Source organism: Pecten maximus, chromosome 11 (genome assembly GCF_902652985.1).
Source record: "Pecten maximus chromosome 11, xPecMax1.1, whole genome shotgun sequence".
Lineage (NCBI taxonomy): Eukaryota > Metazoa > Mollusca > Bivalvia > Pectinida > Pectinidae > Pecten > Pecten maximus.
This window is the reverse complement of record NC_047025.1, coordinates 33,701,475-33,719,038: the sequence shown is the minus strand read 5'-3', so window position 1 is coordinate 33,719,038 and position 17,564 is coordinate 33,701,475. Positions and strand designations below refer to the sequence as shown.

At 35.5% G+C, this 17,564-nt stretch overlaps 1 protein-coding gene across 4 annotated transcripts; it reads right to left on the bottom strand.

The window, feature by feature from the left end:
• Positions 1–9,132: 9,132 nt before the first annotated feature.
• LOC117337855 lies at positions 9,133–15,830 on the bottom strand. Of its 4 annotated transcripts, none has more exons than XM_033898984.1 (4): positions 15,744–15,830; positions 11,507–11,601; positions 11,200–11,295; positions 9,133–10,030 (listed from the first exon to the last, which is right to left on the bottom strand). In XM_033898984.1, exons 2-4 carry the CDS (start codon positions 11,561–11,563, stop codon positions 9,734–9,736), a joined length of 450 nt encoding a protein of 149 aa, XP_033754875.1. In that variant the 5' UTR covers positions 11,564–11,601; positions 15,744–15,830; the 3' UTR covers positions 9,133–9,733. The 4 variants fall into 4 exon arrangements, with proteins under 4 accessions (XP_033754875.1, XP_033754876.1, XP_033754874.1 ...); XM_033898985.1 differs by lacking the exon at positions 15,744–15,830 and adding an exon at positions 15,508–15,623; XM_033898983.1 differs by lacking the exon at positions 15,744–15,830 and adding an exon at positions 14,108–14,450.
• Positions 15,831–17,564: the final 1,734 nt, after the last annotated feature.

Sequence of the window (17,564 nt, the reverse complement as noted above, 5' to 3'; positions counted from 1 at the left end):
ATTCGTATCCATGTATGGAAATACATTGCGATCCAGGTATCCATATCATCTAATAGACGACTTCCACAATGATCATGTCAGGGTATCGGGCGGACCATCACTGCGCCATTGAAACGTTCTTTTTTAGAACGCCGATTTGGCGCAGTGGTATAAGCTGCGGGTATTTCTGGCTAGGCGATTGGGTGCCGTAGATCGTGAGTTCGAGGCCCGGTTAGGGCACGAGTAATAAAGTTGTCTTCCTTCGTCATTTGTGTTTCTATGTTATATATATAGGCATGTATGTTTATAAATAACATCAAACTACCAATGTCCATGTCCATTTTCTTTTCAGTATTAAGCACATATTTAAGTTTATACTCGCCACGTTACAAAACGTCACGGCAAAGCGAAAAAAATACTGAACTTTATAGCGTTGACTGAAAATGTGGATCTGCCTCGGGGTCACAAAATAATACAGGGAGTGTAAATAGTTCAGAAAAAGAACTGAAGGATGACGGTGTTCTTCGTTTTCTGTTGACTACAAAGGTGAACAGGTTTGTGAATTATAAAGCAAATATCCAATGCACTGTTATACTGTATTCATGTCGTCATTGAAATGTTTTAAACCAATATCGTCAATGTTTCTAAACACAAGTCTAAATCACACAGTTAACGTAAGTAAGAAGGTTCAGACTTCGTGTACACCTCGAGAGGGATGTGATAAACAGGAAAATCTTCTTATTCCGGCAATCCTTTCATTGTTGACCAATTAACCACGTGTCCGCGGCAGCATTGTTACAATACTACGGAACATGGTGACGGTTCAAAATACAGTTCTGTCTTCATTTCTTGAGTAGTTAGAAGGTTAATACCTCGTGTGCACCTTCAGTGGGATGTAATAAACAGGAACATCTGCATAACCACGTGTCCGCGGCAGCATTGTTACAAAACTACGGAATATGGTGACAGTTCAATATACAGTTCTGTCGTCATTTCTTCAGTAGATAGAAGGTTCAGACTCCGTATGCACCTCGAGTGGGATGTGATCAACAGGAGAATCTGGTTATTCCGACAATCTATTCATTTGTGAACAATAAACGACGTTTCCGCGGCAGCATAGTTACAATATTACGGAATATGGTGATGGTTCAAAATACAGTTCTGTCGTCATTTCTTGAGTAACTAGAAGGTTTTGATCTTGGTCAAAATTCGTGAGCACCCCGAGTGGGAAGTGATAAACAGGAAATTTTCCTTATTTCGGCAATCCATTCATTGGTGAACAATAAACCACTCGTTCGCGGCAGCATTGTTACAATACTACGGAATATGGTGACGATTCAATATACAGTTCTGTCGTCATTTCATGAGTAGTTAGAAGGTTCAGACTCCGTATGCACCTCGAGTGGGATGTGATCAACAGGAGAATCTGCTTATTCCGACAATCTATTCATTTGTGAACAATAAACGACGTTTCCGCGGCAGCATTGTTACAATGCTACGGAATATGGTGACGGTTCAATATACAGTTATGTCGTCATTTCGTGAGTAGTTAGTGCACCTCGATTGGGATGTGATAAACAGGAAAGTCTGCTTATTCCGGCAATCCTTTCATTGTTGACCAATTAACCATGTGTCTGCGGCAGCATTGTTACAAAACTACGGAACATGGTGACGGTTCAAAATACTGTTCTGTCTTCATTTCTTGAATAGTTAGAAGGTTCAGACTCCGTATGCACCTCGAGTCGGATGTGATAAAAAGGAAAATCTGCTTATTTCGGCAATCCTTTCATTGGTGAACAATTAACCAGTTGTTAGTAGCATTGACTAAGGATAATGGTGATGACAACGCATGCGGTCGCCTAGACGCAATTCTGCCGTTTGAATTCATTATTCGATTGGAACGCGCTATATGATGAAGCAGTTACCATTGCTGCTGAGTTTAATACCATCAATACATTGACAAGAAGTATTGTATATAACGTCATCGGGCAAATCAAGTCGTTGACAACACCCGTTGACAACACCCGTTGACAACACCCATTGACAACACCAAGGACTATTGGAAGGTCATGCTGGACCTTGCCTTCCTTGTCAAGTGGTAGCCGAACTTGAAACAGGACTGGTGAGGGGAAGTTCAAGGGTGAAAATCATTAATGCCAAACTTGATGCAAGCATGACCCAAGCAAGATATGATGCTAACACCTACGAAGCCGATCGGACCGATCCTGACACTTACCGGCAAGAAATCCAACATTGGTGGACTTATTGATCAATGGTTCCAGCTGACTACAGGCCAGCAGATATCGCTCTTGTCAAAATCACACAGCCCCTCATTTATACCAAAATTTGACAAGCATACTATCACTTCTGCTGATGAAGCCTGTGACGACTGCCACCGCATAAAGATCATTCAGCATCAAGACCTACCTTCGGTCGACAATGACAGCGGTCGGAGAGGTTATCATCGCTGGCAACATTGCACATTCATCGGGAGCAGGAAGTAGATATTTGCATATTTGCATGGCGGTTCAGACAATTGCAAACACGAAATCGAGCAAGAGACTGACACACTTCATCTCATTTTTAAATAGTTGATTGTACTGCGATTATTGTTTACGGAAACAATTACTATATTTTGTCATTTTGCTTATCGTTGTGAATCTACTTGACTGCAGGTGACCAATCTGTATTGATTTGAAATGTGTGCAATGCTAATGATACGAATCAGTACAATAATCAAGGTGCACTTATGAAAGCACATTATAACAAGACTCAAGAAGCTTTAGTGATGACAAGGATAGTATCTTTGGTAAAGTAATACAAGTATTCAATATCTAATGAATGCATTAGGATATACATAAGTAAGTAGCATATTTAGCTATCAAAAAGAACATACATTCAATATTTGTCAATCCACTGTCCATTAGTGTGAAAGAAATCTTGTTTTTGTGTATAGTAAAACACTTTTTCAGAAATTCATTCCTTCTAAGTAAAATATATGAAATCTGTTCCATGAGTAGGCACTTGGAATTATTATATTTAACATTGTATATGCGAATAAAAACCAAGGTTAAAAATCAGCTTATGCCACTAATTAGTTAAAATTAGTTAAAATTATCCAATAGTATGAAATGTATATGCATGTGTACAATAATGATTATGTATAAAATAAAACTATACGCTAATCTACTCAGATTCCAATCTAAACAAAAATCATGGTTTATTGATACTTGTAATATTCGAATACTGAAATGAATCTTATTTGATAATTACGGTCAGTATGTCATATTCTCCTCCAATCGTCGTCCGTGTGAAATATACAGTAAGCACATGGCTAACTACAGCTGTAATAACACTGTAATTGTGATCAAGGAACGCCGACGTCATATTTCCTCCATTCAATACTGACAATACACACTACAACCACAGCCAAAATAATTGCCAGGAAAACATTAAATATGTTGATAACATTAAATGCTCTTGGTGCCATCGCTCCTCTCGTCTCATCACTATATGTACAGAATGGACGTCGCAAGCCAACGAAGAAAATAATCATGGCAATGGCTAGGCAGAAATTGAAGAAATATATCCCGATTGCGCACAGCGCTGCAATGGCGGCTCCGTAGACAAATCCTTGATTCTTGCAGACATGGACCTGGGCACAAAACATCAATAAGGTGAGACTGGCACACACAGATATTAATATGAGCGAGTCAATAAAACATATAAAATTGTCCTTGAAACAAAACAAAATACGCCGTTGATTAAAATATAATGAGTGTGAAAACATGTCCCAAAACAGAGTAAAGACACAATGTGATACCGAGTTTAGAATTCATATATTTTGATGACATCAACAATATACACGAATCAATGTTAGAAATATTATTTCATGTTAAAGCTAATAACCCTATCTAAAATGAAAATATTTGCGTTTTACACAACGAAATGCTACTATTAAGAATACATTGCTGTATGGCACTCATAAAAACATCTGATACAATATCTATTGTTGTCAATACATGATATATAATATATCTATATTTTGAATTTCCAACAATAAACAGGCATAACAATGATAACTAGAACATATCGACAACACCAAGGTTATAAGCAGCACTGAGCAAAAGTCACACACATCTTATATATTAGCATTCTACAGTGTGATTGGTCTATGGTTTTATCATCTCTCAGGAAATAGGGTCTTAATTTGTAATTTGTAGAAGGCAAGTAACAAATGTGTTTTAAAGTTTGTTTTGTACACAAGCAAAAATGCAAAAGTTTATTTGCAAGCTTTCGAAAACGTCTGTTTCCTTTGTGAAGCAAAGAGTACAATAGGAGAGTGCTGAGTGTACTTTGTGCTTGACAATGGAAACAGATGATTTCGAAAGCTCGAAAATTAGTTTGTCAATTCAAAATTGTAATACATCGAGGTGATATTACAGTACCATGCTTAAAAATAAAAATCACAAAGTACCATATTAAAAATTAAAATCACGATAACGAGTAAAGATAACGTTACAGTTATATTACGTGGTGCTATATAAAACAATTATCAAAATATGACGGATGAGATTTATTCTCGATTAATTCCGGTTTGTTGTAATGTCTGAATGACTCCTGCTCCTACTTCTTATTTGCACTTTGTATCATTTTGAAAGATAAGATATAATGTATAATACAATAACCCAAGTATATTCTATATTTTCTATCTCATACTCCACACTAGGCTAAATGACTGTTTGTACTTACCGATAGTATTGATACCACGGCACAAAGAACAATTGGCACGGTACAGCAGAGGAAGCGCCATAGAGAGATACGAACGGCTACTGGGCTTGGCCGAGGCTAAATACTAGGGGAAATGTTATGTATTATAAAAGTTATGTTTATCATTTTAACAGGCAAAGATAACCAATTTATAAGCTAGAAATCATATCCATAAATTATAAGGTATACAAATAAAACGTTATTGAAAATCTCAATGCTTCCACATTAATATTTTGTATAGTTAAGGACACATAATATAGCCTTGTATGCATTCAATACTCAGGAATTACTTTTTCTGTTGAGGGAGGATCCTCTGCACGAACAACCTCGAGAGGTACCTTCTATATATCAATTGCGCCGTCCAGCAAGTAACCAGAGATATAAGCTACGGAAACATAGAATTATAGACGAAGGATAACGATGATTGTAAATCTCATTAAATGATATAATCATGTGAATTCCACATCTTTATCGATACAGCACAAACATACCATTAACGTTGAAAGGCAAGCATTGCGTTAATAATCGAGAGAAAAATAGAAACGTGTCAAGGCTGATTAAGCGAATTTACATTTCAAGAGTATAAATCAGCCCTATTATATTGAAGGAATCACAGTGTTAGTCCTGAAATTTCTGCATTTTTATGGTACAGGTATTACACAAGTTTTTTCGTTTTATTTATTCATTGTTGAACGTAAGCGACATAAAGTGTTATTGGAGTTGCTTCCCTTCAATGAGTTTACTTCGCTGTACCTACTATATGACCAAATGTTTAAAACCATGAATACCATTTAGACTATTCTGTGAATAAAATGCTCTAGCTTTCAGACAAAACAGTTTAAATTATAGACTTGTCAAGATCTTGATTAAGCTCGGCATACCTCTCTCAGATGATAAATCTAGCATTTGCATTTTACTATTTCATTCAGATTTTGACCACCTATTTATTTTGAAAACGTTTATGTATTTTTTCACTTGAAGCAGCACTAACGTGTTCCAATTTGTTTATAAGCAATTGGATGTGTACTGTAGATAATTGGTATAACGTCCCGTGAAGTGAAACTGCCTTGTTCGAGTAAATAGAACTATCCAGTCTCCGTGTCTCAAACTACTACAAAATTCACCGCCTAAATACACAAAGCGCAACAAATCTAGTACGACTACGATGGTCCGTAAAAACGCCAGTATGTGCATTATAGATATTATAAGGCTGACAATCAGATGATTCTTTGTACTGTTTCCAGACTGACAATGCAGGAAATGTTTTATCGGGATAGATAATGCACTACCAATCATAGTAATGTTACTCTTGACATCATGTTACATTAGTTTCCTGAGCAGTGGTAGTTTATGATGTTTGTCGCCTGTATTCCGTTTATTAACATGACCAGTTATAATTACAGATGTCAAATGTTACAAGCCTATATATATTGGTATACTATTCATAAATATACGCTTTAGGGGCAAACTCCTAGAACATAAACAATTTACGACTTTAGAACAAATGTGATATATATGAACATTTAAGTACATGTTATGTTTAACATTACAGGCATAAAACCCAGTAAAAGGTGGTATATATCAAAACAGTTAAATATTTCAACTGAATTCATTATCGAGAACTGCATCTAAAGTCATCTTTGTCCCGGGATATTAGCCTTACCCCATTTATAAACAAAATTTCCTGCTGTTTTAGTAAAGATTAGGGTTGTTCATAATGCCTGAATTTGTTTAGTGTCAGTAAGTTGGCTGACATAGACCCTCAGGAACAAGGGCTTAGATCACAGCCTCGAACATCCAAAGAAAGTCTTATACTTCTTTTTGTTCTTTTCTTTTTTTTTTTTTTTTTTTTCTTTTTTTTTTTTTTTTTTTTCTTTTTTTTTGTGCGTAGTTGGTCTGAATCATAATTTCTAAACCTCTTTTTCACAAAACGACACAAATATTATTTTCCTGTTTGACATTGTGGAGATTTTTCATGTATCGGAATGGACCTTGATCTCGGGTAAACGTACATACTTTGTACATGTTCAAATGGAATGTTCACGGGGTTTGGTTGTGCACGAATATGTATCTTTATAAGTCCTTTCAATTCCTGCATTTTTTTTTAAATCCCGTCAGATAAACATAGGAAATGTTGCTGTAGAGTTTTGTTTTCCTTTTTTTTATTATTACCTTTTTATTAGAAATATAACAACAACAATTATTCGAAATACATTTTAGGAAACAATCTCTACTTTAAAGCGATTTATGACCTGCGGTTCAAACTCAGATGCTCAGATTTTAATTAATTCCTCGCTTGTTGGAGAGCTCCTCATCGGAGAAAGAAAAGTCAATACGGTCAATATCGGTCGATTTGTGGAATGAAAATCGAAAATAAAAAGTGTGTTCCACCTTGAGCAATTTATGAATTAAGTATATAAATAAATGCATTTGTCACATTTTGTTTACACAAATTTGTCCATAATCGACACAATGTAGTCATTCTCGAAACGTCATCCCGTTACAACCTGACGTACTCGCAATTGCCCATTATTTCGTAGAGTGATATCGCACTATATTACATGGTGACAGTAAAATAGGTCATTATCTAGGATGACAATTTGCGTACAGGTGTACATTCCACGAGAAAGAGAGAGAGAGAGAGTGAGAGAGCGAGAGCGAGAGAGTGAGAGAGAGAGAGCACTCGCAATACCATGCCTATGGGGAATATAATTAGACGTTTGACCAACATTGTGGGGAATAATCGGTTTTATGGGGATTCCTCTGATTCCCCATAAATCCAAGCACTATTTGAAAAGAATCCGGATGCGAAAATGTGTAAGCTGCCGCCAAAAGTTGAGAACAACTAGCAAATTTCATTCTCTCACACTGCTGTAGAAGTGGGCTTGAATAATTATGGGTAATATTCCCCACAAGACGACTTTATAGAGAGATAATTACGACTTCCCCGCAAACCTAAGATTAGTGCTCATTATTCCCCATAAATAGGCATATTAAGAGAGAAACATACGTATACATCCCTATTAAAGCACAGAATGAGAATATTTAACATACCTCTCTATACACATTCTATTTTAAAAGGAACGCATGTATTTGTTTTCCGAATCTTTAGCTATAACTCTTCATTCTGGTATCAATGAAGTACCTAATTCAAACGTTAATTCCTAAAATAAATCCACACAAACATCAGCAGATTATAACTTTAAGGAACTTGGTTCAGGTGAAACACCACCTCATTGGCCGATAAGTTTATTCTTTTCCCGCCAAAATTTAAAATCATCAGACAAAATGTATATTTAAATGTTTTTTGTTCAATACTCTGACACATACTGACTGGATAATTAGCACACACAGTACTTCATTTATTGGCAGCTACTTAGGAAATGTGTTGAGTGAAGCCGTCCAATCTAGCGCATGGAATTAATAAGTGTTATCCTTGAAGCGGTAATGAAGCGGGAAATGCCATTCCCCGTAACCACGGAGTTTGCCTAATTCCTCATAAGCATGGTTTTGCGAGTAAGAGAGCGAGAGCGAGAGAGTGAGAGAGAGAGAGAGAGAGAGAGAGAGAGAGAGAGAGAGAGAGAGAGAGACAGACAGACAGACAGACAGACAGGGAGTTATTGAATAGAAACATATTGCGTGATTTATCAAGCTGTAAGTATCAATAGTTATTGTTATGATAATGAAGGCAAGAATTATCTTGTTTGACTGTAAGTAAAGAACACAAATATTTGTTAAAACTGTAACAGTATTATGCGTAATTGAAACAACGTATATATGTTTTTGCCTTGATTATTGCGCGAGAAATGTGATTATTTTGTAAGAAAATCAGTAGGTGATTTGTATGGGTACGATAATGAGTTTGAGGAAAACAAAAAGATAACGAAATCGTCCAACGTGTTACGATACATTGCAAAAATAATTCAATATACGAGGGCTGATTGAAAAGTTGTTAGCCTCATATTGAAGGATATGAATTTTGCCGGACAAATTGTTTTATGTTTTATATCATGTACGACATTGACAAGCTCTATACTATTATTTACCGCTCTATTTATGTCAGACAGAAGATGTAAATGTAGACTAATTTGTCGGTCACACAAAGGTGTGAATTACATATCAGTTGTGATATTATCTTCTTCCTGGTGAGAATAATGACATTCTAGCGACAGTTTATCGTGGTGAATCAGCTTGATTGCTGGTATAAAATTTGAATTGATTTGAAATATGTGGACTGTTAACTTATGATGTTTACGAAATAAAACAGTACAGTCATTAAGGTGCACGTATAATCTAAGTGTTTGCTTCAAGTACATAGGCCATAGACATGCCGGCACATTATAACAAGACTCAACAAACTTAAATGATGACAAGGATAGTATCTTTGCTGATGTAATACAAGTATTTAATGAATGCGTTAGGATACAAACAAGTAAGTAGCATATTTAGCTATTAAAAGAATCGTACATTCAAAATTTGGTTTTCGGGAAAACGATTTTAGACCTGCTCTCCGTTGTAATAAAATAAAAGTAAGCAATGATTCGCATCAGTTCATGTGTGTCTATTTTTCATGTTCCAGGATATCATATGTTGATATATAGAACATTAATTAGAGGTCTTCACATTGCGCTCAATTATAAATGGCGACCAATGCACTTGTACCTATCATAATTATTTTACATTGTATATGCGAATATCAACCATGGTTAAATAATCAGCTTACGTCACGGAGGAGTTTAATTATAATCCAAGAATATTAATTTAATATGCATGTGTGCAATAATGATAATGTATAAAATAAAACTATTCCCCAATTGACTTAAATTCCAATCCGTAAAATCAATGTATATTGTTACTTGTAATACTTGAATACAGAAATAAATCTTATTGGATAATGACAGTCGGTATGCCATATTTTCCTCCAATTGTCGTCCGAGTGAAATATACAGGAACCCCTTGGCTAGCTACAACTGTAATAACACTGTTATTGTGGCCAAGGAACTCCAATGTCATATTTCCTCCGTTCAATACTGACAATACACACTACAACCACAGCCACAATAAATGCAAGGAAAACATTGAATATGTTTATAACATTAAATGCTCTTGGTGCCATCGCTCCTTTCGTCTCATCGCTATATGTACAGAATGGACGTCGCAAGCCAACGAAGAAAATAATCATGGCAATGGCTAGGCAGAAATTGAAGAAATATATCCCGATTGCGCACAGTGCTGCAATGGCGGCTCCGTAGACAAATCCTTGATTCTTGCAGACATGGACCTGGGCACAAAACATCAATAAGGTGAGACTGGCACACACAGATATTAATATCGATTTTAATTATTTAAAGAAGAAAAAAACTTACATACAAAATCCATTCATGAGCAAATCAATCAACATAAATTTGACCTGGATGAAACAAACCACACAGTTGATAAAAGGTTAGGTAACTTGATGTATAATGATGTTATATAACTATAATATCTATAATATACTATATACACAAATTCAAGTCTGAAAACATATTCCAAAACAGAGTAAACGACTCACTGGGATACCGAGTTAGAAGTTATATATTTTGATGACATGAACATTATACACAAATCAATGTTAAAAATGTTATTTTATATTAAAGCTAATTACAGTATCTAAAATGAAATAATTGCGTTTTACACAATGCAATGCTACTAGTTTATAAGATTTCCTTACTGTGTGGTACTCACAAAAACACTTAATACCTAATTGTTGTCAAAACAGACATAATTGTAGAAGACGTGTAATATGTTAATTGTTTGAATTTCAAACAATTAACTTGAATAACAATACTACCTAGAACATAGATATGTCGAAAACACTAAAGCAATAAGCAGCACTGATTAGCATATTACAGTGTGATTGGTCGAAAGTTTCATTACCCCTCAGAAAAGGGGGTCTTAATTCAAGAATGAGTAGCAATCATGTAAACAAATGTGTTTTAAAAACAAATTGTAACTTGTATTACAAGTGTGTTTTATACACAGGCAGAAAAAGAAAACTGTATTCGCGATCTTTCAAAAACGTTTGTTTCCTTTGTCAAGCAAAGAGTACAATAGGGGAGTGCCGAGTGCACTCTTTGCTTGACAATAAAAACAGATGATTTCGAAAGCTCGAAAATTAAGTTGTCGATTCCAAATTGTAATACATCGAAGTCATATTATAGTATCATACTTAATAAGAAAACTTTCAATAAAGAGTAAAAATAACGTTACAGTTATATGACGTGGTGCTATATAGAACAATGATCACAATATGACGAACGTGAGTTATGCTCTATTGTAATATCTTAATCAATCCTGCTCCTACTTCTAATTTGCATTTTGTAAGATAAGATAACGGTATTATAATAACCCAAGAATATTCTATATTTTCTATTTCATACTCCACAGGCTAAATGACTGTTTTGTACTAACCGATATTATTGATACCACGGCACAAAGAACAATTGGCACGGTACAGCACAGGAAGCGCCATATAGAGATACGAAAGGCTACTGGGCTTGGCCGAGGCTAAAATAAGAGGAATAGTATGTATTCTATTAGTATCTATGATAAATGTAATAGGTAAATATTCCAAATTATAAACCAGAAAACGTATCCATAAATTATTAGGTATACAAATAAAATGTCACTGAAAATCTCACAACTTAAACATAAATAGAATAACATATTGTTAAAGGACACATTGTAGAGTTGTATACATTCAAAACACTGGAATTACCTTTTCTTCTGAGGGACACTCCTCTGCACGAACAACCTCGAGAGGTACCTCCTGCATATTTATTGCGCCGTCCAGCAAGTCACCAGGGATATAGGCTAGGGAAACATAGAATTATAGACGAAGCAGAGGATATTAGGTTCAGGATAACTTTGAGGATAAATAAATCTCCTTAAACAACATAAGTATGTGGAATCCACAAATAAGGATTATCGATACAGCACAAAAATACAATTAAGGTCGAAAGGCAAGTGTTTCGTTACATCGGTAATAATCGAGAGAAAAATATAAACGCGTCAATTTACATTTCAATAGTAGCAACCCTGGTATATTGAAGGATTTACGGTTCATATCTTTATTTATATATAAGTTGCTGAACGTAATGGAAATCAATGTTATAGGGGTTGCTTCCCTTTCTACGTTTTCTGCAATTATTCTGGGTTTTTTCCCCCTAAATTTTTCTACGACTGTACCTTCATACATTACCAAAGTTATATAAAATACTAAATACCATTTAGTACACACATGAGGTTAATACAGTATGTTGTAAATAAAACGCAGTCTGCAGCATCAGATAGGAGCAATTGAAACTATAGTCCTGTCAAGATATTGATTAAGCTCGTCATACTTCGCTCAGATGATACGATTCGGTGTTTGTCATTGCTATGTTAATAGTTTATTCAGATTTCGACCATTCATCTATTTTCAAAAACGTTTATAGTTGTTTACTTGTAAAAGCAATTTAAAGCCCTTAAATTGAATGTGGGTCAAGCTTGGGCTTTATTTATAGTGACAGGTTTTCCAATTTCATAACTCGATCTCTCGCTGGGTTTCAGCAATGTAATGGCCAAGCTTGGGCGCTGGACTCGGACACCTTCTATATGGATCATTACACAGGATAAATGCCTTTATTTGCTGACCAGGTAGTCCTGCGAGGTCAACAGGGCGTTTTCTTGAGCAAGGAAGGTTGCTATCAGTCGGCTAAATCCACTTACGAAAGGATGTCCAGCAATAAGGCCTACACGTATCATTGTGTTGGACGTGAGAACACTGACTCTAGTCGGTGAGACGATGCCTGACAATGTAATCTTACAGTTAGGTAATGGGTTTGACCTCCAGTCATGTAAAACTGCTTCGTTCGACTTACTACAACTATCGAGTCCTCTACATTATTTTTTTCTCTCAAATGTGAAAAAAATTCATTTCAATTTGAGCATATGTTATCGTTTACCAGTACAGAATACACCGCCTAAAATTTACTAGTGCAACAAATCTAGTACGACTGCGATTATCCGTAATAACGCCAGTATGTGATTGTGTAGACATTAAAAGGCCGACAATCAGATGATAATGTGTTCTGTATCCAGACTAACAATACGGGAATGTCATAATTACCAGGATAGATTATGAACATCCAACCATAGTAATGTTGTCCTTTAAACAGTCTAACAATTGTTCCCAGAGCTGCGGAAGTTTGTGATGTTTGTCGTAGAGGCAGGATACAGCGCCTGATGTGCCGTTAACTTACATGACCAGTATAATTACAAACAGATGTTCGGACGCTAGTAACCTACATATTGGTATGTTATTGTCAGAAATTTACATACATGTAATATATATGCATGTGAATTAGTATTTAATAAACATTCACGGGCAAATTCATGCATTCACAAAATAAAAGGCCCCCATTGATTAGTTGATACATTACCAAAATAAACTTCATGACTACATGAATGCATAAAAAGTCAGATCCTTCTAAGTCTTATTTACATACATATCAAACAGACAAAGCGAGATGTATTGTCCCTGCGCACTGCTGTTGGTAAGGCAGCCACACAAGCAGATATATATACTTAAATATACGGATACTATAACAAGTAATGACTTCATTCGACCTCAGTATCAATATATATATAAATGTAGAATATCTGTTTTGTTCGTCTATCTTAGTTTTATTTACCTAGTCCGCAAATAAATAGAAAGGAAAATAGTGTGTGCTTATCTTGAACAGTTTGAGGGGCACACTCAGAAAATTTCGAAATTTTGTATGGCATTAGCAAAAGTATCCAAAAAGACGAGAACTACAGGTTAACAAACTTATGTAGCAGTTATAAAACAAAATCTGGGGCATAGGAACTATACTATTATACTACTGATCTAATTCAATATTATGAACATAGAATTATATGCAAAATAAAACAAAATACTCGTCCCTACCAAAATATAATGCCACCATTTTTTTGCGTTATTATCTTTCAATGCTTAAGAAACGTTTCCCTTAAAGTAGGCGGTTTAACCTCCCCGCACCCACACACACGTTTACCATCCTCGCGAGTGAAAATAATGTGGCGGTAGACTGGTTTTCTTGTAATACAATTTTCTGTTAAATTCGTAATTTTGTCCACACTAAGAATCGTGCTTTAATAATACATATATATAGTTATTTGATTACACTAATAGTGATGTTCTTATTGAACTATGAGATTTAAGGGAAGGGAAAATTAAAGAGTAGTGATCTTTCCCGGGCTAAGCATTCTAAAATAGGCAATATTTCTCACAACATGAAAGTGGATGGTATACTTCAACAAAGTAAGTGAAACTTACCAGCTTTATAAAGGAAAATATCTACATTTACAAAGAACTACTCCTCCGTGTAGCTAGATCGTCCACGCGCTCGTCCAGAAATTAAATGATGACTTGACAGACGCAGCCATGGGTTTAGAGAGCCGCAGGAAAAGTGCCGTACATATAAAGGTCACCCTACATATAAAGGTCACAAAAGAAATAAGCATCCAACCAGAGGTTTTTATTCGGGGAGTAGTCAATGTCACGCAAGAATGGTTTGTCAACAGTCGAAAAGGCCACTTCATATAAACTACATTGTAATATGGTCAATACACAAAACTCAGATACTGGATACTTGACAGCTTAATCATACACATGATGAAGTTGATCTAAGGCGTCAATTATATAAAAAAAAAATACGTCACAGAAAAACAGATTATAAAATGTTTAACATTTACATTTTAAAATGTAACCTAAGATGTTTTTTGTACAATCAAACGAATTAATTACATCTCATCCTGTCAACAATAAGTATGTCGTAATTATAAAGGTCATTTAGCCCGGATACTAGGGGTGTGGAAGGTTAGAAAACAACACACATACCCTAACTCCCAACCCCAACCCCACCACCCCAACCCTCGAACACACACAGAAATACTATTTATATAGCGCATCCTTGTTCAGCACCTTTTCCTTTGTGTTCCTTTACAATGAAATGTATGTATCGATTTTTGATTGAGGGCAATGGATGTGCAAACTGAATAACGCTTTGTAATTGTAGTGTTATTATCAATGGGTTTACCGTCCACTATTTGTATCAACTGATTGTTAAACATTCTAGTACATATACTTTGACACTACATGTATATCTAGAGAAAAAAATCTTCCTGTTTTTTTTTGTTTTTTTACATAATTTCATGATGGTTGCCATATAAATAATTGGCTGGTATGTGAAAACAATTAATGTTGTAACTCAGCAGACGTATTATAAATATGATACGTGATATATTAAAGATGATTCATCACTGTCACGGCGTTAAGCTATACATTAGTATTCACGAATGCGACAAAGTTTTGTTTTATAAAACGATATCAATCATATTCGCTTCACTTATATTGTTACATAGTTACTCAATTCCGCTTTTGTAAATAACAACAGCTGGCAAACTAAATAATGAAGAAATACAAAATCTAATAAACTATCAAACAACATCTTTTGCATGAAATTACAAAACTGGGCATTAGTTAATGTTCGTTTGTGAATATTGACGATGGTAAACAAATGCTGTTTATATCAGTAGAACGAACGGTATAACACCATGCTCGCATAAAGATCTACAAAACTCACTGTTCACATCCCATACACCCTTCACATATGATAACCGTTACACTTTTTATACAAGGAATACAAAAAAACAAGATATTGTTTAAATACTTACCACGGATGTTAAAAGTTATGTCGGTAGTCAGCTCAAACTACTACAGTGTACAACATTAACAAAGTATCTGATTGGCTGGTCCGATATGATGTTGGCCAGTAGCTGTGACTATTATAAGATATTATGTAGATACAATGTATATGTATGTGATGGTACTTGTGTTTAAGTGAGCAATCGAGTAACATGCTATACCTATCTTGTCTTTACACGTTACCATTACTTAGGTATTCCCTTACTTGATATTAAGTACTCCAACAATCAGGAACAGGTTGTCCGAGGGAAGTGCTTCCGAGGATCTGTGTGGCAGGAAACTGTAATGTACAATACTGTTTAACATCTAAATGATGTATCAGCCCTGCTTTTTATGGCAGCTGTTCTATAAATAGACCCCTCATGAGGATTTCACACAAACATTTCACAGCAAGTTTTGAAAACTCGTTAACATAGCGATAACGTGACCAAGGAGATCCCGTTACGAAATAAAACACACACTTTAAACTCTGATTTAGTTCATACGAATTTTTACATATGTCTGAATGTCAAGCTTAATTGGTGGGATTCCCGTTTACGCTTATTTACAACCAAAAGAAAATTGTGGAATAGTCATGGTTTGATCCAATATAGAGAAAAAACAGACAATTTAAGAAATGTATATTCGGTTTAAAATAATGAATGGACAGATGATTATCAAACAACCGGGTAAATAAATATCTTTATTACATTTTTACCAATGAAATATCAAAAATGATTAATTCTATAAAAGTGAAAAATATCAGTTTTGCTGATTTGACCAATCAAATTAATGATTAGAAAATACCAAAATAATTGACCAATCAGAAACCCCGACATATATGTCAGCACCCTGACAGGGGGAACTACTTTTTTTGTTTACAGATCCCGGAAGTGACGTCACCAGCATTGTTGACAACTTTTTCCCCACGGGGATGAAACGGTGTCGTCCAAAGACGGCAAACACCCGGCCTTCAAACCTGGCTCCGCTCTATTACCACAAACCCACGTTGTGCGCCATATTTAGACTTGTGGGGACATGCATATCACAACACAAACTCTGTAGTAGGGTTTCTTTTATATTTCTGGTAAATATACAGCCTACAAATATAAATATAACAAGTATAAGTCCAATGGACATAATTGATATAAAAGTAGGTTCTTTATATAATTTATATAATACGCATATATGGTACTATATAATAGAAGCTCATTAGATATATTTATATATTTATATGTTGTGCTGTCTTACCAGGTAGTTGGGAATGATCAGTGGGGACTCATGTATCCTGGTCCATGTCATAGCTTGGAATGAACGTGCGAGGGATTGGGGTGTGTGAGCTGATGTGGCCGCGCATGCGCCTACGAGAATCCTCGAGATGCATGCACAGACACAGGGGCTTTATGATATACATTCCACTCTCATTCAGATGACAATAACATGTACACGTGGACAGGCTAGGCCCTGATCATGCATTGGGAAACCAATGTATACACACTGTCTACATAGCTATTATACATTTGTACATGTAACATGGAATATGGTGTTTGTACAATATAACTATTATACATTCCATGGGGTATGGTGTTTGTACATTGTATACAGACAAACGTCTGATGGCTTTTCATCAGAAAACTGTATCTTTTCTATCGTTTTGTCCCAGTATCTAATTTCTATATTGTGTTGTTACAGAGAAAAACGACTAAAGTAACGACCTTGTTCAAACATCTTCCGCTTGGTGCAACTATCAAAGGGCTGGGAAAGAAGGTTGACGTCGGCAAAGACTGTTTCCTTAATGGAATTTTCACTCATGGCGACGTTGTTGAAGCGGTGTACACACCAAAAAGGTCACGTGTGTGAAGGCTGTCAAGACGGGTGAACGAATCACCTGACCCGTGCATTATCACACTGGACATGACTGACCAAAGGGCCGAAATGCCATGTGGACATTCCATCAATGAGTAGATTTACATCAGTATTTCCTTTTCAATCCCGAGTTATAAGATATAATATACATGTAAAGCAAGTTCAATTATCATAACCAATC

Bases quoted from the DNA above. Each gene is read 5' to 3' on its own strand.
- LOC117337855 (XM_033898982.1), bottom strand. The intron at 11,296-11,506 runs GTAATTCCAGTG...CTCTTATTTTAG, and splicing joins AGTGTCCCTCAGAAGAAAAG to CCTCGGCCAAGCCCAGTAGC. The intron at 10,031-11,199 runs GTTAGTACAAAA...TTTTGTGCCCAG, and splicing joins CCGTGGTATCAATAATATCG to GTCCATGTCTGCAAGAATCA.